The sequence below is a fragment of the Phallusia mammillata genome, chromosome 6, assembly GCF_965637545.1.
Source record: "Phallusia mammillata chromosome 6, kaPhaMamm4.hap1.1, whole genome shotgun sequence".
Classification (NCBI taxonomy): domain Eukaryota; kingdom Metazoa; phylum Chordata; class Ascidiacea; order Phlebobranchia; family Ascidiidae; genus Phallusia; species Phallusia mammillata.
In genome coordinates, this window is record NC_137257.1 from 1,214,073 (window position 1) to 1,236,634 (window position 22,562).

General features: G+C 38.4%; 2 protein-coding genes across 3 annotated transcripts in view; one reads left to right on the forward strand and one right to left on the reverse strand.

Moving 5' to 3' along the window:
• Positions 1-11,527, forward strand: part of LOC145233797 (metabotropic glutamate receptor 3-like) — a 21,579-nt gene extending 10,052 nt beyond the window's left edge. The window contains exons 5-20 of the mRNA XM_080098583.1: positions 517-603; positions 1,036-1,111; positions 2,250-2,393; positions 2,796-2,940; positions 3,091-3,271; positions 3,800-3,961; positions 4,534-4,717; positions 5,052-5,149; positions 5,462-5,589; positions 6,212-6,466; positions 7,518-7,656; positions 8,191-8,295; positions 8,613-8,810; positions 9,633-9,807; positions 10,404-10,633; positions 10,917-11,527. Coding sequence (XP_079954709.1) covers positions 517-603; positions 1,036-1,111; positions 2,250-2,393; positions 2,796-2,940; positions 3,091-3,271; positions 3,800-3,961; positions 4,534-4,717; positions 5,052-5,149; positions 5,462-5,589; positions 6,212-6,466; positions 7,518-7,656; positions 8,191-8,295; positions 8,613-8,810; positions 9,633-9,807; positions 10,404-10,633; positions 10,917-11,330 — 2,721 coding nt within the window. The 3' untranslated portion in view covers positions 11,331-11,527. The remainder of the gene's footprint in view (positions 1-516; positions 604-1,035; positions 1,112-2,249; positions 2,394-2,795; positions 2,941-3,090; positions 3,272-3,799; positions 3,962-4,533; positions 4,718-5,051; positions 5,150-5,461; positions 5,590-6,211; positions 6,467-7,517; positions 7,657-8,190; positions 8,296-8,612; positions 8,811-9,632; positions 9,808-10,403; positions 10,634-10,916) is intronic.
• A 185-nt stretch (positions 11,528-11,712) lies between these two features.
• On the reverse strand, positions 11,713-19,626 carry LOC145233801 (arginyl-tRNA--protein transferase 1-like). Of its 2 annotated transcripts, XM_080098593.1 has the most exons (13): positions 19,565-19,626; positions 18,668-18,797; positions 17,946-18,014; positions 17,348-17,485; positions 16,856-16,978; positions 16,513-16,587; positions 16,092-16,178; positions 15,776-15,888; positions 15,169-15,294; positions 15,023-15,055; positions 14,648-14,823; positions 13,699-13,913; positions 11,713-13,125 (listed from the first exon to the last, which is right to left on the reverse strand). In XM_080098593.1, the coding sequence occupies exons 2-13, from the start codon at positions 18,756-18,758 to the stop codon at positions 12,854-12,856; spliced, it is 1,518 nt and encodes a 505-aa protein (XP_079954719.1). In that variant the 5' UTR covers positions 18,759-18,797; positions 19,565-19,626; the 3' UTR covers positions 11,713-12,853. The 2 variants fall into 2 exon arrangements, with proteins under 2 accessions (XP_079954719.1, XP_079954718.1); XM_080098592.1 differs by lacking the exons at positions 18,668-18,797; positions 19,565-19,626 and adding an exon at positions 18,831-19,018.
• Between the last annotated feature and the right edge of the window lie 2,936 nt (positions 19,627-22,562).

Here is a 22,562-nt window from a genome sequence, read left to right on the forward strand (position 1 = left end):
TTTTAAGGTTATAGCTGCTAGGGTTCAGACAACTGAATAAAAAATGAATTTCAGACAATCAGAAGAATATCAATTGTCTTAAAATTGCGATGCAATTGTTTTCAGTGTCACGTAACAATCACTGGATTGTGTTCCTTTGCATAATTTAAAGCTTGTATTACTTTCAAGTATTCTCTAGTTGCATTTGATTAAACTTAACAACTTAAGTATCGCTGTTTCAGTCGTTTCTTCTTCAAATAATTGGTATTTTGAAACTTTACCACACAGAAATTGTTTTACCAATTTTTTTACAAAATAAATTATGTCGAAAATCCGCAAATTTTATGTCAAAAAAGCCCAAAATAGGTTTAAAGCCAGGTTTCTTTTTTATTTTGAAATTTTTGTCAACCATTCCCGTATAGCTGGCTTTGTTTTCAAAACTAAATTTAAAAATGGATAATCGAATTATCCCGAAATAGCCATCAGGTGTTGTTATGATTTCCTTTTCCGCTAATTCCGTTCCCGCGTTTTCCGCAGATCAGCTTTTCCGCTACTTCCCCCGTTCTCAGCAACAAACGAAGATTTCCATTTTATTTCCGAACAGCTCCCTCTGATCGATTTCAGGTTAACTTTTTTGCTTTGTTTTAATCCTTTTGGTTTAGGCCCATGCTGGTTTTCAAACTTATTGTTCTATGCTGTCTACTCATATTTTTAAACTCTGTGGAGAGTTGTAAGTCGGGACGGGTTTGGGCTTAAAAAAACGGGCTTGATTCGGGCCTGACTTTACACTCTTTGTCAATATTTTATTTGAATAAATTTAACTAGCTAAGTAGCCACTTGCTGTACCTGACCTTATGTCAAACAGCCGCAGAACGCCTTGTTTAAGACCAATTGTTTTATGTGTCTGTTGGTCTTTCCTGAGGCTCCAAGTATGGGCCTGCCAATCAAACTTTCGGGCCTAAACAGGCTTCTCAAAAACGATTCGGGTTCGGGCTCAAGTTTCGGGTCTGTTTACAACTCTGGGTCTGCGACTTTCAAACCTTTTTTCATCTTTAGGTTGGTGCGATGATACAACTGCTGAAGGTCAACGGCTGGAGATATGTTTCCTTTATTTACGAGGACAACGATTATGGTAAACAGGTTTAGATTAATCCGTTTGTTTTAATGTAAATCTTTGGATTCAGTTGCTTTCGACGCAGCCCAAAACCCAGACATTGTATGCACTAACACAGGGGCCGGCAACATACGGCCCGCGATGGGATTTTGAGCGGCCCGCAGACAGTTTCCGGTCTTACATGATAATGTGGCTCGCGGCCACAGTCTGCCGCAATTCCCCACTACTTGCGACTGTAACGCCCCCCAATAGCAAAAAACTTTCCCGCTGTTGTTACCATTGCACCTTACGTCCATTGTTACGACATAACTGCCTACCTTGTGTGTGGTTTTCTTTGTTTCCACAGGTGTAGCCTAGTTAGTGTTTCAGCAGTCTGTGAGCCTGTGGTGTATGCATTAAATTTGCTGTGGTGTATAATTTTAGATTATATCAGTTAGATTGTTTGGACTGTATTGTAATTGTGACGTTCTTGATTGTATTTGGTTTAGGTGGTCAAAACCGTTTTAAATCACTGGATAAATACGCGATTAATGTATCGATTCAGGAATCCGCCCGCCAAGCCCTTCATTTTCCCATTTCAGGCCCGACAACTGGAGAAGTTGCCCGCCCCTGCACTAACACCACTGGTCATATACTGTTTCGTTTTTTTTAAACCTTGATGTTTTCAAATTTCTAGAAGCCAGTGTTCTCAAACTTAGGGTTGTGACACATAAAAAAATTAATACCTTTTCGCGACAGAGTTAATTTTGTCCTAAATCTCGAAAACGTAGATTTACACTTCGCAGAATAAATATTAGATTTCGCAGTTTGAGAATAACCAGTTTAAACACACAGTGATTAAAACCATTAAAAAAGTATTTCAGCCAATGCTGTAACTTAACCCAAAGTTACACTACTCTGTCATTGTTTCCAACTTACGGGCTGCTAAATCCCTATGGCGTCCGTGTGGTGAAACAGATTCTAGGAATTAGCTAACTTTACGTATTTTCCCACTGTTCAAACCAGTTACCAAACCCATTGGTTTTAAATTCATGTCTTTATTCAGTATTAGTTACAAAAAAAAAACAGTTTTATTTCGGGACAGTTATAGAGTGCTACGATTTCTATTTGTCTATTATGTGTTGTAATTCGACATGCGCACCTCTCATCCACACAGGAACCCACGCTTTCGACGCTTTCCAGACGCAGACGGCCGGCTCATCCATTTGTATTGCCGTCGAGATCAAGTTGCCAAGGACGCCGAGTGAACAGGCTGTTGACGTCATGATCGAACGGCTGGCATCAGATTCAACTGCAAACGGTAAAACTAAAAAATGTCTTGGTTGAATATTTAAAATTTGCTAATAGAAGTTGCTGAGATGTCTAGTGCAGTGGTAGGCAACCGCCGGTTTTTTTTTGAGTTCGTTACCGTGCCGTATATATACAAATTTTTTTTTCAGGTTAAATGCTTTGAAACATTTAGCCCATGTATCCAGTGGTGGGATACAAATTTTTTGTCAGCCAGTTTTATCACAGAAGTCATATTTTTCAGCCGTTTCTGTTACAAGTCTATTGACAGTAACCAATAATGCTAACTAGTTCGCTGATCTCTTTTTTTTTCGTGAGACAGTTCTATGGAACCGGTGCGAACCGGCTGAATCCCAACACTGCATTCATAGTATAAGTTTGCTCTGTATCAAATATTTTTATTTTCTTCCGTTAGTGGTGATCGTGTTTGCGACCGAATACAACTTGGCTTTGATATTGAAGAGTGTCCACATGAAGAAAATGGAAACGAGATTTCAGTGGATTGGATCCGACACGTGGAATGGAATCCAGATTAACGATCTACTCGTCTTCCTGAAAAAGTTAGTTTTGTTTTCGTAAAATTTCTTGGCACAAAGTATTGTGAAATTTTCTCTCTCGACAAACACACAAGCTCCCTGAGTACACTGAGGATCACTGTGAGCTACATTAGATGTGCCAATACCCAAACTAACAAATGACATTTATTTTAGCGATTCTTATACCGATGTGTTGAACACTGCCATCGACGGAGCCATTTCACTGACTCTCCACTCTTTGCCGGATGAAAACTTTGAAACATTTATCCGCACGATGACGACAGAGAGCACCAAGAATCCATATTTCGCCAACTACCTCGCTTTTCTTCATAAATGCTCGCTCGATGGATCTAACGTAAGAATTTTAATGTTTGCCTTCGAGCTGCTTTTGAAGCATTCATGACAGATTCTGCATTTTCTTGACTTTTGGGATTTTTGAACAGTGGTGGTAACATGTATTGCTTGTTAATATGGGCCGAGACGGGATAAGGACCCACTACCTTAAGAGCAAGTCTTTTTCGACAAATTAGGGTCAAGACGAAAAATAACCATAATCAGATTTGCGCCTTTTTTAACAGAAAAACTTTCCTTTTAATTAAAATTTAGCAACCAAAACTGTTTTCGTTTTCAAATATAGTCAACGTTGGTTAATCCGGGCCCGTTTGGGCATAAAAAATTGTCCGGAATAGGCAGCAATCCAGATTAACCGAATCCAGATTAATCGAATCCAGATTAACCAAACCGAATCCGGCTTAACCGAAGTTATAATTAACAAATAGCTTTCCTCCTTGCCGTTAAATGTTTTTATCTCTATTATCAGAATTCCCAATAATCTTACTCTCAATGCTGAAACTCTTGCGATATTTTTGCGATTACCTTTCAGCCATCCATACCACTGTGCCCTGAGAACATGACTCTTCCTGACGATCAGGAACTGAGCTTAATGCTGCAAACCGCCGCCAACGCTCCTATGGCTTACGCTCACGCCTTACATGATGCTCAGAAGCAATTGTGCAAAGATCCCGAGGTTCCGGTTTGTGATGAGGTAAAATATTTTGATCTTTAGTCTTCTGCTCAAAACGCAAACTTATGACAATTTCTGACTTACCGCTGTTACTATATGTGAAGTAGCACGACTTTCTATTTAATGATGTAAGCTTCGTAGCTCAGTTGGTAGAGCGCGAGTCTCGAAAAGACCCCTGTCATTGGTTCGAATCCCATAAGGCTGTAGTTTTTCTAGCCTGTGCCTTGTCCCCGATAACCATTATCGGCTTGATTCGGCAACGCCTTCAGCGGGCCTGGTGTACTATGATTTCTACATGTGTGTGACGTGATCGCTGGTCTGCATCAACGTTTCAGGGATGACGCCCGGTTATTTGACTAGTTTTTGCAGCAAAATTTACATATTTTTCTAGCCCGTACCTTGCCATTTGGGAATGCTTGTTGATTTGGTACAACGCCGTCAATACGTACTATGAGTAGTTCAATAAACAAATGTTATAGGCTTCGCGCCAACCGGCTATCTTTAGATGCTTCTATGTATATCCACTTAATAATGTTGCCGTTTAATGTCGAGGTTTTTTGACAATTGATGCGAACAAATATTACATTTTTTAGTTTGCAAAGCTCACCGGCGACCAACTCCGCCAGTATTTGCAAAACGTGAGCTTCCCTTCTTCCAACAACCAAAACTTCACATTCGATGAATTCCAAGACGGCCCTGCTCTTTACGACATCTGGCGGTACGATGGCGTGCATTCGCGTCAATGGGAATTAATTGGAGTATATAAAGACAATATGGGTACAGAAAAGCTTAAAGTTGTAATCTTCGCCAAAGGGCAACTACACCATTAGTTTATCTCACTTGAAATAGTAATCTTGTCGTGTACAAATTTTCGTTGCCCAAAAATATCTTATAACCAGTGGTGGAATTTATCGATTCGCACCGGTTCTATAGAACCGTCTCACGAATTTTTATGAGATCAGCCAACCGATTAGCATTAATGGTTACTGCCAATGGACATTTTATAACAGAATTGATTTTTGCTGATTTATTCCAGTATGAATTCATTTTCAAATTTTTATTTGTTCAATCTAAAATTCTTTAATCTAAACTTGTTATATTTGACCTGTAGTAAACTTCTATAACGAGACGCTGGCTGGCGGTCGGGGTCAAATAAGCTCAACATGTGGTGCTGAATGTGCGATGGACGAATACATGTTATTTCAGGAGGTAAAGAAATGATTATTTAATATATTTTTATCATTAATATTTTTGTCTTGATACTGATAACATGATAAAATTAGTGGTTAACCAATCTAATTATGTGGTTTTGCTGCAGCTATTACCGTCTCCACCTACATTATTTTAATATTAACAATAACGAGATTTGAGAAACTAACTTTTTTGTCCAAATAATAAATTCCACATTTTTAGAGACAGTAGCTCAACGAATTTAATTGATTAATTTGTACAACGTGTTGCAAAATATCAAGCCAATTTGCGTGTCTACTGTGTTTGTGTTGACACGTTTTAATGCTTCAGGTGCAAACTTGCTGTTGGATTTGCGTGAAGTGTCGTGAAAATAACATCGTTGTCACAAACGTAACGGATGATGGGAATCGGACTTATTGCAAAGAATGTGGAAATGATTTCTTCGCAAGCAAAATGAAGTAATTTCTACAAATATTTCAAGAGTTTTAGTTCTCAACAATTATTTATCGTATTCACTACATGTCGCAAGTTCCTTTTTATAGTTTCATAAAGTAAAATACTGTTTCTGTCAGGGTTTTAAGCAGGACGAAAATTGCCCTTTTAATAAACGAATCCCAAATTAGTCCCCAAAGTCACCGAATACAAAAAATACCGAGTGTGTGGTCAGGACCGAATCACCCCCGTTTTGCCCCAAACTCGAACCCAAAAAGCTTTGTGCAGCATACGAGGCAGACAACGGTGATTGCGATTCTACTTTCGGCGGTTTCTCCACTGAGCCTGTGTTGCTCAGTAGCTCGTGAGCCCCGAAAAGACTCCTGGCGTAGGTTCGAATCCCACCGCAGGCTAGATTTTTCTAACCTACACCTTTCTCAAACAGCTTTGTGCAGCATACGAGGCCGGCAACGGTGCTTGTGATTCGACTTTCGGCGGTTTCTCCACTGAGCCTGTGTAGCTCAGTTGGTAGAGCGCGAGTCCAGAAAAGACTCTTATCGTGGGTTTGAAATCTCTTGCAATATGGTGGTGTCTTCAATGGCCTGGCGTACTGCGTTCTTCACTAATTGTGACTTTACAACATTGCAGTCGAACCTGCATTCCTGTGTCTGTTCATTTCCTCTCCTTCGAAGAGCATTGGGCTTGGGCAGTTGCGGTTGTCAGTTGTTTCGGTCTCCTTCTCACAATCTTCACCGCAATCATCTACCTCTGCTACTGGAACACTCCGCTCATCCGGGCATCGGGTCGTGAGCTCTCATCCATCATACTCGTGGGACTTTCCCTCGCATTCGTGACGTCGTTTTTCTTCTGCTTTGAGCCAACTCGGGTGCTTTGTTCACTTAGGTGAGTCATGCACTTAGGTTTAAGTAGAAAAAACAAGAAATCAATTAAAACGCGCCAAGCTTAACCTCGGATGGAATGTTTTTCCACTCGTGTTCGGCCATGGACCACTATCGTTTCTAACAAGCTTATTGACGTGAAATATGTTCGGTTCAATTAAATGAATATCGTAAATCTGTCCATTGTGTTAAGAAAAGATAAAAAAGCATCAACCACAAACGTATTGGATTGAAATTTATTCCTTTAATACATAATTTCTAGGAGTGATATTGCACAACTGACAGCTAACAATAAATACCCAATAACTTGAAGAAACGACTAAGTATTGCTCATCCAGCAGTTTTATTGTAAACAATCGACGTTTCGACGTCCTATACAAGACGCCTTCATCAGGATAATGACATAACTTGCAGGACAAATTTCTTTTAAAGCGACAAAATGCAAACCACACACATGTAAAACAGCGATAACAAGATCACGCGGCTGCAAACTCGCACCACCGTAGCGATAAAACAAGCTCAGTGGTGTAAAAGCGACCGATAATTTATCGGCATTAGAACTTGAAGAAACTTTTTTCGTAGTGAATATTCAACAAATTATATGCTTCAGTTTGTCACCAAATGAACGCTCTGTTAACCACCAGTTGAGAACCACTGCTCTAATATGAGTCCCCGCCGTACAATGTTTGTGGTAACGATGTAGTTGCGCGTTTACCTCTATCCACCGATTGTTCCCGCTAATTTGGCGCGCTTCTTAACATCCCAACGTTACGTAGCTATTTCAAGTTGAAAATTTTAGCGCAATTTTGCTGCTACGATTTGTTTCACCAAGCGTTCAGTAAACTCAACTCAATCCAAGAACATTAATTAAAGAACTGAATTTGGCATTTTGTCTGAAAGCAGCATAAGTAAGACAGTATATCAGTTATTCGAACCTTTAATTTTTCCTTAAAGCAATAAAAGACAAGTCGTCATCGAGGTGCAAGCTTCACACTTCATTATATTCCCTTGTAAAATAATTTGGTAAAGTTGAATCTAATTTTGATTTGTTTCAGACGACTTGCAACCGGAATAAGTTTCTCTCTCATCTACTCGGCAATCTTGGTTAAAACTGTTCGAATCTCTCTGATATTCAACACACTGGGTCGAAAGTTGGTTCGAGATTACAAGCGTCTCTTGCGCCCTCTACCGCAAGTAGGTGGTTTACCACGTAATGATGTGAACTAGATTGTTATTTGTTTGATTTGTGCAAAAAGTTACCTGTTAAAACGTTAGCTCTGGCTTCAAGAATAGTGATATTAGCTCAAAAGGGCACAAAATCATGTAAACAATGTATGCCAGTGCCTTTATTAATTTGAAAGCATTTATTTAGCCCAGGGGTCAGCAACCTTTTAGGCGACGCGTGCCAATTTACTTGTTACTTCCATGTGTTAATGACCTCGCGTGCCAAAGTTTTTCTTAAATAATAGTGGTTCGTGCCAGCAGAAATCAATAATAAAGAGAAAGCAGAGCGTTTTGTGCACGTAAGGCTGAATTTTAAGACAATGGCGTGATAAAAACTATAAACAAGCAGTGTAACAGGTTAAATTGTTACTTCAATATAAACACGCAAGTCGGTTGGCGTGCCATGAAAAACCACCTCGCGCGCCAACCTTGACACACGTGACAGGGGCAGCCGACCCCTGATTTAGACGCATCCAAAAATTAAGCTTTTGTTTTAATCTTCAGGTTGTTATTGCCGCTGTTCTCACATCGGTTGAGATTTTTCTCTTAGTCATCTGGCTTGTCATGGTCCCACCCGAAGTGGCTAAACGACGATCTGCAGCTTTACACGTAAGTTTCCAATAATATTTTAGCTTTTCTTATAGTTTATGGAGTAGATTTATTTTTTTTTACTTTTTCTACTGTTTTGTCCACATTAGCTTGACGGGAACAAAACAGACATTTGCGATGTCATCAAACAATTTCATCACCCACATAAAATAAGCGTCATACACGACACAAACCAAAGACATGATGTCACCAAGTTGTGACGTCATTAAACAATTATAAATTCTGATTTTTTTTCAAAATTTGCGATTTTAACAAATGTTTTCAAACCGACCAATTATGACGTCACAACCATATCTGTGACGTAACATTATGTTTAGGACGACATCCCGACCGACTTCCTTGACTGCTCCGGACTGCGCGATCACGTGATCCTCATCGGAATCTCTTATCCGATCATCCTGGTTCTCATCTGTTCCGTGTACGCGTTCCGCATCCGAAAAGTCCCGGCAGGTTTCAACGAAGCCAAGCACATCGGATTCGCGGTTTACACGACGCTGGTGATTTGGTTAGCTCAGGTGGGTTTGGGGCAGAGTTGTCCGGCCGGGTTCGGGCTTGGGTTTCTTTAAATAACGGGCTTGATTCGGGCCTGACTTTACACTCTGTTTCAGTAATTTTTTGAATAGATTTAACCAGCTAAGTAGCCAGTTGCTGGACCTGACCTAATATCAAACAGCCCTAAAACGCCTTGTTAAAGACCAACTGTCTATTGTGTTTGAGGTCTTGGTCTTTTTTGAGGCTTAAATGTACAGGCCTGTCAATCAAACGTTCGGGCCTAAACGAGCTTTTCAAAAACGATTCGGGTTCGGGCCGGATTTCGGCCTTGTACTTTCGGGTTCCGGTTCCAGTTCCAGCACCGTTTACAACTCTTGGTGGCGCTATCAAAGTAATTGTAAAAGTAAATTCTGTTGTTTTGTGCTGCGATACAAAACGGCTGAAAACGATGGAATTGTTTTTTTTTCTCCCATAATTTATTTGTGCAGTTAACAAAACCGAAGAAATCCAGTTCATGAGAAGTGACATTCATTCCTCTGAAATGTTTGTACTGAGGCGTATTTAACATCATTAGTGAACCTTATTCTTGGCGGCATTTTGCACACAAGGTTGTGGATTCCAATCCTGTCTCGGACTCCTTATAGTTCCATAGGCAAAGTAACAATAAGCAACTTGATTGAAAACAAAACTGTGCTGGAACGTACAAAGCGATTGTCCTGGTGATAACAGCAACGATTGTTTAATTGTCTGCTTTAAAATGTATTCGGTACATACAATCTCACTGGCAGTTTTGTTTAATGTCCAACCTACTCCATACAAGTTTTATTATTTATATTTTCACAAAGGTTTCAACTTATCTCGCGAATTCGTCCACTGACGTCGTGCTCAGGGACGCCATCTACTGCCTGGGTCTGTCACTTAACGGTCTCATCATTTTATTCGCGATGTTCGGACCCAAAATCTACATCGTCATGTTTCGACCGGAGAAAAACAACCAACGTATGGTGATGGGAACGCAAGGTAACGTTTAATGAACAAATGTTTGAAGTGAAGAAGTCCATGTGACGAATGATGCATTGCATAAAGTATTCACAAATTATGTTGAGCAGAAAAAAAAATAAGACATAATAGAACCAGTAGTGGGATTCAATTTTTTCCAGCCGGTTCTGTTACAAAAAGTCCATTGACAGTAACCAGTACTGCCGGTTCGCTGATCTCATAAAATTTTGTGAGACGGTTCTAAAGAACCGGTGCAACCGGCTGAATCCCACCACTTAATAGAACACTGGTTGTAAGTGACCAAAGCATTGAATGGAACGACTCACTCTTTATAGCTGTTAATCCCTGAACAGCACCACACAGCAGTTTAACTCTGTCAAATTTACGGCGGCACATGTATTGATTTAGATCAGATACTTTCTACATAAACATTGCCTGTTGTTTAGCCACTATTTCAATGTGATAACTTACTTGTTGTAACACAGCACTAAAGGTGTTTTGTCTGTTTAAAAAGCTAAGCACATTTTTTTCTTGGATTTCTAAATTTTCACGTAACCTTGCGGCGACCTAGCAATAACAAAGAACATGTGATCTAACACGTGATTTACCACGTTCAGCTTCCCGCATGAGGTCGCTAAGTTCGCAGCACCACTCATCCTACTCGCGGGGTAGAGTGGATGACCGGAAGCGCTCCTCTCAACTTCCGCTTCCCCAAGTCAACAACAACAATGCGCACAGCGACACCTGTCGGAATCTGTACCTTAAGCGTCAGGCTGACGTCAGAAGTCACGTGACAAACGGTGTAATGCCGACAACCAATGGGAACGCGTATGTCACGGAGGAAGAGGTAAGTGCAAAAAATAATAGAGATTAAGTTGCTTTTTATAAATGTAAGCTATTGTGACATGCTTGCGTTTAATTCTTTTTTCTTTTGTTTATCGTGCACTGTACTACGCGCATTCAGTGTTATTAACCCTGATGAAGGCGACCTGTACAGGACGTCGAAACGTCGGAATAAAAATACAGTTGCCAGAAGAGATCTATAAAGTTGACGTTGCATTTTCGTCCCACCAATATTTTCTTGTTACTGAGATTTATAATTTAATAATTCATTTCAAAACTTTATGTAGGTTGCTGAAGTTAGGGCCACGTCACCGACGAATACAAACAACGTCCATGATTGCGATATGACGTCATCTGACGAAGCCCCATCTGTGACGTCACAAGACAGCAGACACTGGGAGAGAGACTTTATGCGTAGTTTTGACGCAATCGCGTCATCAACTCAACAAAAAACGACGTTACGCAACAATAATGACGTCAAAACAATCGATGACGTCATTGATACTCGGATGTCACGTGTCTATGCGGATGATTGCTTTCCGAAAGAAAAATACGGCCGGGAAAAACACGGATGGTTAAATCGAGCGTTTGAATCCGAAGGTTGGCTCGAGCGATCCCGAAGTTTACCGAAGTCTTCCGAACTTTTCCGAAAATCGACGAGTCGAAAAGGTGTGAGAAGAAATTCGTCGATGAAGATTTGAAAATAGTGGCTTCATTCCGTGGATGATAATTTATTTTTTGTGCAATTATAAAGCGTCGATTTTGTTTTCATATTTTTATACTACCATATTTTCACTAAAATTCCATTATTTTGTCAAAGAGCTGTATGCAAGTTTTGTTTTTATTTTGGTGTTTGAATCGTTGTTAACTTTTGGTGCCAACATTTACCTTCAACAAATTATGTCTGAAGAAAATCTGTGGTAACGGAAACAAACGTCCCTCACAGGAACAGGATCGACATAAACTTTTTCGCATTCATCAAATGCTGACAGACAAACCCCTTTACTTTTGGCATTTTAATCCATCTATATTCCATCCAATGGAAAAATAGAGATGATCTATATCCAAATGTGGATCACTTCATGCGAGAAGCGGCGATATTTTTATTAAGTGCACACAAAAACACACTCAAGATACAGAACCATAGTTCACTGCAAATTCGAGAATATGTGAACGAAGTTTTGTGAATGAAATTGCTGGAAGTCATTTGGGCGACTATTTAAAGCAATTGACTTGAACAAAAGTCAGCTTGATAATATATAAGCTATTGCTGCCAGGCATAATATTAATTTTTCAGAGCTCTTTTAGCTTGATAATATTAGACACTTTCAATTTGGGCGGAAAGATGGAAAATATTGAACATAAGAATTAAATGTGCCATTGTTTGCAAGGCCCATCATTTGATTATTAAACGTGACCGAAAACTGATAAGTCAAAGAATATGTCCAACAAATAGTAGCAATACAAAACATCAATGCAAATATGGGGGTATTGATCAAATAACTGAAATTGCCTATTTGAAGTAAATAATGTTGTTTAGATGCCAACATTTTTTCGGACAAAACAAATTTGTTTTTGGAAACACTGTTTCAGGTTTTCGGCTTCAGCACCTGGAACTTGTCACTTTTCTTGATACAAAACCGATATTGTGGCGTAAAGCGAAAAACACAAACGCGGTACAATTGCATAACACACGATGTCACTTCATATACAGTGACAAACATAAATTTGAAGATTATCGAATTAATGTGAAGGGAAACATTTTGTGGTAAACGTTCTTAAATGTTTTTCACCATAATGGAACTTGCGGATGAATGCTTTTTGTGGTTTGTTAAGCAACAATGCGGGCTTTTGATATTATTTAAAACACAAAATGTCATAAACAAACGACAGGAGAAACATTAAATCGGATAAATTATAGAACATTGTTTTGTTTGCGAATTTAGCGAGCAGAAAACAATGTTTCTCCTAAAATGCTGACCAAGCAACTCGAAAATTTGTTGTTTCGCGAAAAATTTTGGGAAAAACCTCCAGAAAACCAGAGGCCAGAAAACAATCAAAATTTTCTAAAAGCAACAAAACGGAAAACACAAGTCACGTGACAATTCAAACAAGATCCTTACGTAAGAATCAACGAAGCGTGAAAGGGGTATAACGCGTGTTTAAAATCCAAAGTCCACCTAAATTATCTATTCAAACCAACCCATCAGATTTTATCACATTTTCAGTAATAATCATCAGCCTCCGACCTGAACAGCAGGATTCTTTTGGCGCTTTTCCCTGCCATGGTCGCGTACTGCCGGATTCTTTCGTCCTCGCGTCGCAGTTTTTCAGCCGTCTCCTCAGCAGAAGGTGGGCAAAGATCGTCCATCCGCCGCTCTATGTACTTGTGGTGCTGGTAATCCTTATAGTTGTAAGGAACCCGACGATAAAGACACAAAACTTCGTCCAATGTTTCCCATTTTCCGTCCTCGTCCTCCGCGTCGGGGGAACCACCTGTTAGGCGTATATGCAAATTAACTTCGGTTGTATTCAAATTATGTCACTAAATATCGTTGAGATGTTTTCGTCAACAGTTTACATCTGATGGTAAATCTGATGAAAACTTTCGTCGTTCTAGTAATTTGTTGTTAGGAGTAGGCAACCTCGTGTGCAAACGGCGACATTCTCCAGGGGGAAAGTTTTACCCAATTTACAAAATATCTTGTATGATATCCTATATCTTATTATCTTGATTATTAGCTGCAAGCTAAGGTGTTAAACAATAGTAAGTAATGTCCACTTGCAAAAAAACTTTTGAAAACGGCATGCCGTTAAAATGTAAGCCGCCCTCGATTGTAAACATCACAAATAGTAGGGTTAAAAAAGTCTGTGATAAATTGTAAACACACAAAAACAAAAGATCATATGTCAATCATTTGCATAAAGACTGGTATTTCAGTTTAATAATTCAATATCTGAAGCTATTTTACTATTTCCTTATCTTGTTATTGGTATGACGTAACGGCGCCTGTGTTATGTAACACCTTCAAACACACACAATGACATAACCACTACAGGGCAACTTACCATTTAAAACATTCAATCGACAATATTTATTCTTTTCCAGAGCCGGGATACATTTCTCCACGGGAACCCAAGTGTAGGTTTCTGGGCAAAGAAGTTCAGATCCACGAAATTTTGACTTGTACTTCATTTTAGTGCATTGCTGGTTGAAATATCCCATGCAGTAGTGAGTAATGTTTGGGCAGAGAGCATGGAAGCGTTTTGTCATCACTAACTCACTGTGAACAAAATTGGACAAGTGTTAATAATATTTTTTTAATATTACATACATTCAACCTTTTAAAAAGATTTTGTTTTGCAATTAACAAGAACATGTTCTTAACTAATCATAGACTATAGAACCGGAGTAGAACCCCATATTTTGTTTGGCGTTGGACCCGAACCGGAACTGAACCAATAAAAAATGCAGTCTGTTTTATATTTTGTGATTTTTTTCAAAACAGCGCACTCAAGAATACGCGAGATAGCACTTATAGGGCGTGTCAAAACTCAATTGGGGTTTGATAAGGCCAGGAAGATAATAGGTAGAATTAAATTAAAACGAATGAAAATTTGAACCGGTTTAAAAACAGCAAACCGGTTCGGACCGGATAATTTGCCCAAACCGGAACAAAACCCGAATGCGAAAATATACATTTTTGAAAACCTGAACCGAACCCGAACCCTTAAAAACAAAACGAAGTGAACCCGAAGTGAACCTGAACCCGTATGACAAGCGGTTCGACTCCTTGGTATTAACATGATTTTAGGCACTTGAAAATCTCTACATTAGATTTTAATTTAATGTTAGTGAGATACAAAAATTTTTTGATATACTCCAAAAATACCAAATGACAAGTTTTAACCAGTCGTGAACCAAAAAAACATTTTCAACATATATACAAGAAACCCTGTGAACCATACCACCTTATTGTTGAATAGAAGGTGTTAACGAAATGAATGCTGCCCTTACCTTAGTGCAGAATAAACGCCAAGTGAAAGAAATCCATAATCTGGGTCATAATACAAGTAGACAGACGAAACATAGTTGGTTAAAATGTCCATCACACCAACAGCAATCAGTTTATCATCCAACCAGTATTGATTGTGGAACGATCCCAAACCGGGTTTGAATAACCGCTCATCGCACTGCAAAATACAAACAGATACAGATGAGTAAAAAAACAAGAATTATGTTTATCAAGGACTTGTTGCTGATTGTTGTATGTCTGCAACGTTGCATTTTGGAAATGTAATGCCAAATAAATGGTGCACTGTCGCAATATGCAGCGATATCATATAAAGAAAATATATCTTTTTTTAAAAATAACAAGTTTACTTTACTTACATTTAATGGAGATTCAAGGAGAAATCTTGACCACTGAAAAAAAAACAGAAACAGTTTTAAACAGATTAATAAACAATTGTTTTGTCACACATGTAGTTGGCCACACTGTCAGGAAATTGCTTGTTAAAGTAATAAAAACACTTTGCCTGTTTCTCGGGGCAATCACTCGGGTGATCTTTATGTATCGCCATCTGATATTTTTTATACAACTCGTAAGATTCTTTCCTGCTTTTATCGAATTCCTCTCTATCTTGACAAGCAACCAGTCGCAACTGCAAAACATTTGAAAGATTTCAGTCAATTTTTGAGTTGTTTAATTTTAACCAGTGATTCTCAAACTGTGTACCATTAGAGATTTTCATTTTTGCCACCAAATATGTCCCTGTTTTAAAGTGCAAACATTCCCTGTTGTTTTAGGACTTATACAGTATGTATATGAAATACTGGTATGCATGGCACATTTTAAAGCTCGTATTTTAGTTATTCGTGATGAAAAGCATCCTTACCCAGCATCAAAAAGCTAAAAAGTTTGAGGACCACTGGTGTAGACAGTGGACAACATTTTTTTCTAGGGTAGTCATGAATTTTAAGTAACATCACACAAAATCTAGGCAATTTGGCCTATGCCTTGTCACCAGTTGCACCGATGGGCCCCATAGGTCGAAACAGTGTGCACTCTCTACAGCTTACTTATCACACCAAATTTATATGAGAAATCGAAATTACAAACTGGTCACCAAATTTATTTCTCACCTCCAGTCTATGCTTTGCATTTTCTGGAACATTCAAATGTGGCAACAGTTCCTCCAAAGTTTTTTCTGCATTGTGTTTCGGCTTTCGATTATTTGTGTCATTGCTGGTGTTAACTGTATGGATTTTATAGTATCATGGTATATTGAAAAAATATCCCACTCTAAAATAATAATGCTAGCACATTTCTTATAAATGCTTTAAATTTGTTACCTTTGAAACACAATAAATTATTGGCATAATATAAAAAAACACATAGAAAATTAGTCAGTATTTTATTTTAAAACTTTAATCAATTTAGCAATCCATACATTGATACCTTTTTCTTGAGCTTTTTGCAATTTTCTCTCCAGTCTTAGTTGTTTTGCTTTCTTAGGTGGTGGTTTGGTTGGATCTGGACCATTGCCTTAAAAGCATACAAAAAGTGTGTTAAGCTTGTTTACAGCTTCTGATTTCTCTGATATTTTAAAACTTAACTAGATTACATACCCACTATACCAGTGGTTCCCAACCTTTTTGTAGTAACGGACCCCCAACGTAATTTAGTTTTGTTATGTTTTTCTTTTCCTGCATTATACGTTATTATACTTTCGCCATTTGGGGGACAGAATTTTAATCAACCTTCACAGTCCTTAAATCACAATAAAGTCCCATTGGGGGTTCGCGAACCCCAGGTTGGGAACCACTGCACTATACTTATATGTCACTGACATATTTATTGAGAATTAAGTTTGTCATACCTTTTCTTGGCACTTTTGATTTTTGTTCAGTCTCCGAATTCTGAGTTGGATTGCCATCAACAGGAGGCTTCACTTCTGAATAAATCATAAACATAAACAACACTAATTATGACAAATTATACCTAATTATTGATTAGAACAGCTGTACAAAACACACTGTTGTTTAGATATTCAGAATTGTAAACTGGTAATTTTGAGTTTGTACCAAAAAAAAATATATAGTATTATTTTAGCGAGTATGTGAAATGTAAATATGTCAAGCAAGATTATGTGGCTTGAAATGTATCCATGACATAACGAATGTGATTTTGTGTCAGTAATATCCAAACACTAGGAGACTTACCAGAATTTGTTGGCTTCTGATCAGATGCAAGCGTCATTTGATCCTCATCATTTTCTTCCTCAGGTGGATTATGATTGTTTTTCTTCTCACAAGCAGCTTTCCAATCATCAATGTCCTTTTGACCTTGAAAATAGTGATGCTATTATTATACAAGTGACAGACCAGTGTTATTTACCCTGATGAAGACGACCTGTATAGGACGTTGAAACGCCGAAAAAAAATAATTGCCAGAAGAGCTCTATAAACTTGATATTATGCCTGGCAGCAATAGCTTAAATACAAGTAACAGACTTTTGACAAAACAGAGCAACCAACAATTCTATGGAAACTACAAGTTTCACACACTGAAAAAGCGATTTAACAAAACTGTGCAAAGGAATAAAACTTTAACGCATAAAACACAGGACCAAAAAGTTTAATAAATGTTACTACCTATCACCAATGTACACAAGAGCAACTGAGTGATTCAGTAGTTATCAGAGTAATGTTTACCTCCGTTAGTGAGAAACTGTCTCATTCTTTTGACGACCTTTTTCTGTGACTTTGAAGGTTTAAAACTCTCCGCATGACACCTGATTCCATATAAAGGACAGCAAGTCACATCCATGCTGGGTTTGTAGCAGTACTGGCCTGTAACACTTCACAGATTTAGTAATTTGATTTAGATCTTTTTGACAGAAAATGTTATCAAGGAAAATGTAGCTTTTTGTCATAACACACACAGGCCTGAAGGTCCCCTAGCTCCTTTCCACAATAGTTTTGAATGACAAAAAATGTACTTGAATATGTATTGGTGTGACTGGTGTCATTTATGACTTAAAAAAAATCAACTCAGCTTGTGTATAAAATTATGGAACCATCACTTAAAACAGTGCACACTGTTTAGACCAATAAGGTAGCTATTTAGTCAATGCCTTGTCACCAGCTGTACTGATTAGACTTGTAAGTAGAAACAGCGTGCTTTGTCCGCAGCTAAGCTTGGGTCAAAAAACACAAAAAATGGAAATCAACAAACAACAAATTTGCATGTACTAGTTAAGTGTTCAATAACTTTATCGGATAGTAAAAAAAAGTCTTTACACAATCTCACCACTTCTCCTCCATCCCCGATTAATGAGACTTTGATAATCTCGACAATCCAAGCTGTGAGCCCACATGCCTGTAAATATCGATGAAAACAAATTACAATCAACTTTCTGTGCTTATTTGGCTTTAACATTTCCCAAAATATCAGTTGTTGACAAAATGATGTTTGATTCTGTTTTGCAATTGCAACTTGTGCTCGTTTATTAACTCATTCTGACAATTTATTTTTAACATTTTAGGCCATCAAGCACTTTCAAACCTTGACAAATCGTTATTTTACCAAATCCATTAAAAAAAGATGGTGATAATTAAATATTAAAAGTTTCACACGAAGTCTGCCCAATCAAGAATTTTCAGCTGATATCATTTGACACAGAATTAAGCAGAAAAACTCAAATCAAAGTCAAACAAATCAGTATCGCACACATTTTTGCAGTGGCTTATAAAAAGTCATTTCATCAATGATGGCTTTTTTAAAGTAACATATATCAAAGAAACTTTTAGTGCAGGTGACGAGGAACAAAAAAAACCTTTATGTATATCAAAGCCACCCTTTCATTGTTTAAAGAAAAAGTTCAAAAATCCAGATATTGAAAATAAATTTAGGACAGGACAAAGCCAAGTTAACATCTTAACACTGAATAGTAACGCATAAATGAAATTTGTGGGTTTAAAAGGCAGAAATTGTAGTTAGTTTAAGAAATCATGAAATTGGAAGAGTTTCACCTCGGTTAAATGAAGTCGTTTTGTTTTTGCAATATCCACATTTGTAGCCTTCATGGTCGTTAAAATACTCAACAAGGGTTCTGTCAGTCATTGTAAACTTCAACTTTTACTCCTTAAAACCTCGTAGCGTCTGAACAAATTAAACAACGAATAAAAAACTAACCGGCATTAAATTTGCCACCGGACTTGGAGCAATAACCGCAATGTCGACCCGATTTTGTGCCTCTGTATTCGACAATGGAATAGCGATGACAAAATGCCATTGCCAAATAATTTCACTGACCAATAATTCAGTGACCAGCGAAACTTTACTCACAAACAAAGAAACAAAAGCCGAAAGGATGCTTCCTCTTTCGTTTTATTTGTTAAAGAAAAAAAACACAAACAGCGAAATTTCCCCATAGATATCGTATGTGACGTATGTTTTCTATGCCGACATTCAACGTTTTTCAGTTTATTTCGCCGGGCAAAATCGTAACAACACAATTGCGGCGTTTTGGGAGTTGGTCATGTCTTAGCCGGTGGCAGCTGCCTGCGGAAACGACTGCAGCAAATTATCTGCACATGCATCTACCAGATATTAGCTCAAGTAATTATGTTAGTTCACACAGCACGCGGTGTTTGATATGTTTAAATAGTTAAGTTGAGTTGAGTTTATTTCGCTTGGTGAAAGATGTGTATAGCGACACAACTGCACTAGAAACAAGGCGGGTTGAAAGTTGAAGATGAATAACAAGGCCTTGGACTTACTCATGGTTTGGAAATGTTCTTCTGCGTCAGCTGAGCTATTCTTTACTTAGGAGGAGTATCAAGGTGAGGTAGAGTGCAAATTATCACAACATACAAAGACAAACACACGCACGCGCGCGTATGTGTAATAAGTTTAGATAAACTTACCGCTAACAACCAGTTGAATTTGCGGTATGCTTGACATTATGCAGCAAAATCTGTCAGTAGAAGTGACACTATAAGTGACACGCCCCTAGTGACAGTGAAAAATGCTACAAGGCGGTCAGTGTACAATCATGGACAACTCAAAACGCATGCTGGTTGTGCGGCACTGTATCAGAACCTTGCTTGCCTACGGCGTAGCTTGTAGGAGCAAAGTTACAGGCGTGTTGATAACCAGTGGTGGGATTAAATTTTTTCGTCAGCCGGTTCAATCACAAAAGTCATAACTTATTTTTTAACAAAAACAAAAAAATCGGTGTATCAGATAAGATGCAAAAATCCATTGACAGTAACCAGTAATGCTAATCTGTTCGCCGATCTCAGAAAATTTCCACCTGGTAACTATAACAGAGTGTTACATAATTTACATCACTGTTATCAACACTTGTGTAAAGAGGTATAAAGTGAAGTGTTTTGCAAACATTCTTGCGCTAGGTGCATTTCTAACTTTTTCTGGGATATTATTCCAATTTTTTTTGCATTGTTAGGTTATTAACATTTACGAAATTCTTAAATATATCTAGAAGTGTGGTTATTATTATAGTTATACATAAACAAGGAGGTTTCAAGCTCGAAGAGCTGCTTGATGGAGAGCAGAGATTTTTCCTCCATTACTTTGGTCACGTCACTTTTATGTTTAATGCCAAAGACACATTTTAGAAATTTATGTGCTGGAGTTTTTTTCACACTATTTGTCCATATTAAGGTGTATTTTTTGCAAACAATTGTCCAGGTAAATCATGGACTTTACAGTTTAGTTGAGTTTGGTCCTGAAATGTTTGATAGGGGGCCACAGGTCTTATGAGGTTATACTTATGGGTGGCCACGAAACCCGAAAGTTACTTTTAGGGGGCTACGATCCACAAGAGGTTGAGAACCACTGCCATCAGTCATCAATTTGCTGAGTCAGCAATTATGACAATGGTAACTGCTCCGTTGCGCCACGTTTTGGAAGAGAGACCTGTCTGTGAGTTCTCTGTGTTAGTAGCTTTACCATACTATTAGCCGTATTCGCAGGCGGCGCTTCCTATAGGAGAGTTTTCCTCGAGGCTGTTAATTTTCACACAGATAGAACAAGCTGTCTGCAAAGGAAAAAGATTCTATCCTAATGCCTACTTTTACTAAGTAATTGGCAACATGATATATAGCTGTTATTATTGTTCAGCAGTCTGTTACAAGGAAGCAATACTGACAAGCTGCCTGCTGGATTCTAACAGGTGCCAATAGCAATGCGACTCTTACACGCCAAATTAGCATTGATGAAATTTATACGGGTCACATGTTTTAAGCGTCATTTTTTTAAAAATCCGTTAATGATTAGGTTTAACAAATGTGGAGGATTTAAATTCACACTAGAACCCTAAGAGGTATAAAATGTGCGGGCGCGCGTGGTTCCCACAATGAACAACAAGGCCTTGGACTGACTTTTGGTCTGGAAATATTCTTCTGCAACCGCTGTGAGCTATTTACTTGGGAGCTTGTTGTTTCTTCTGCTTCTCGTGGTTCGTATCGGTCGTCTGCAGTAGCAAGAAAGTTTATTTTGTCACGATTCTTAAAGCTTGCTGCATAATATGATCCACCTTATAAGAAACATGGTTCATGCCGTTCATTCTGCTTACGCAACACACATGAAGTTTTATTTACGTCAAAGTGATACAAATCAAATCTTTACTCGAAAAAAAATCAACGATAAAAGAGTGGCTTTTAAATCGAAAACCTATTTTACTTGCAAAATACCCGGTTTGCGCAACATCCCATATTATTGACAACACGTTTTAACACAACAGTAAACTGGAAACTTGAATTGTCGTGAGATCAACGACACTGAATATGGATTTGTTACTAAATCAAGGAATTAATAATGAGAACACACGTAACACCGTTCAACGCCATATGTGGCAAACAACATGTAACTTTCATGGCCACGTCAAATCATGCTTGCAAAGTTAAAATATGTACCAAATAATTAAGCCACGTGGCCGTTATAATTCCAGCTCACGGCCCGTTTTGTGAATACAGGAGTTTTTTGCTTCAGCGTTATGCAGTTGATTCGTAAGGCAGAAAGTCTACGTTGTTGCCTCTCAACAACTCTAGAGGCGAAGAGACACGTGGCTGCAAATAGTCCGCTGTTTTTAAGAGCTGACGCAACAACAACAAAGCTGGCGCGCAAATTTTGCCATATTTTGTTCGATCAATCGCTACGCTGCCATAAGGGAGAGTTTCCTTTGTGGGAACTGTCTGAGCAACTCGGAACAGACCAGCTTCACGCCTCACATTTCTGCGGATGTTTTAGACCAGGGGTGGGCAACCTGCGGCCCTTCATTAAAGGTTGTGCGGCCCGCAGAGACGCTTGGATTTCAAATGTACTGGCAAACGAGTCCAATTGTTACATATTATTGAGCTGATTAATGCGCCTGATGTTAGTTTTCTGCGATCTGGCAAAATGTGGCTAGAATCAAATACGAATTATACTTGTAGTTTTGACATTTATAATTGGCCCTGCACTCCACAGTAACAAAGGTTGCCCACCCCTGTTTTAGACAAACCGTTAAACGTCGCACAATGCCAGGCAGTCAGCCATCGTCGGTACAGACGTGCAAAACAGAAATCAATCGACGGCAGTTCATGTACGATTTGAAATAATTATAGGAAAACGATTGAAAGAGTTCAAACATTTGAACAAATAGTTTGTACCTTGGACTTTTCATAGTAAACTTTAACAGGAAAGACGAGTCCAACAGGAAAGACCAATATATAGGCGTGATGTGGAAATGGACAGTTGGCTATTTATAGTTAAATTGAACAAATATGGAAGTAGATACAGCTAACAGCAATTATCATCTAAACAGACTTAATGACAATTTTGTTTAGTGTTACGTTCAGGCAAAGAAATTTAGTTCTACGTTTAGGCAAACCTTTTTTAAAGTTATCTATTTAATAAAAA

Coding starts and splice junctions, on each gene's coding strand:
- LOC145233801 (XM_080098592.1), bottom strand. CDS start 18,930: ATGGCATTTTGTCATCGCTATTCCATTGTCGAATACAGAGGCACAAAA. Junction 16,588..16,855: donor TCAGAAGCCAACAAATTCTG/GTAAGTCTCCTA, acceptor TGATTTATTCAG/AAGTGAAGCCTCCTGTTGAT. Junction 13,126..13,698: donor TCGATTGAATGTTTTAAATG/GTAAGTTGCCCT, acceptor TACGCCTAACAG/GTGGTTCCCCCGACGCGGAG.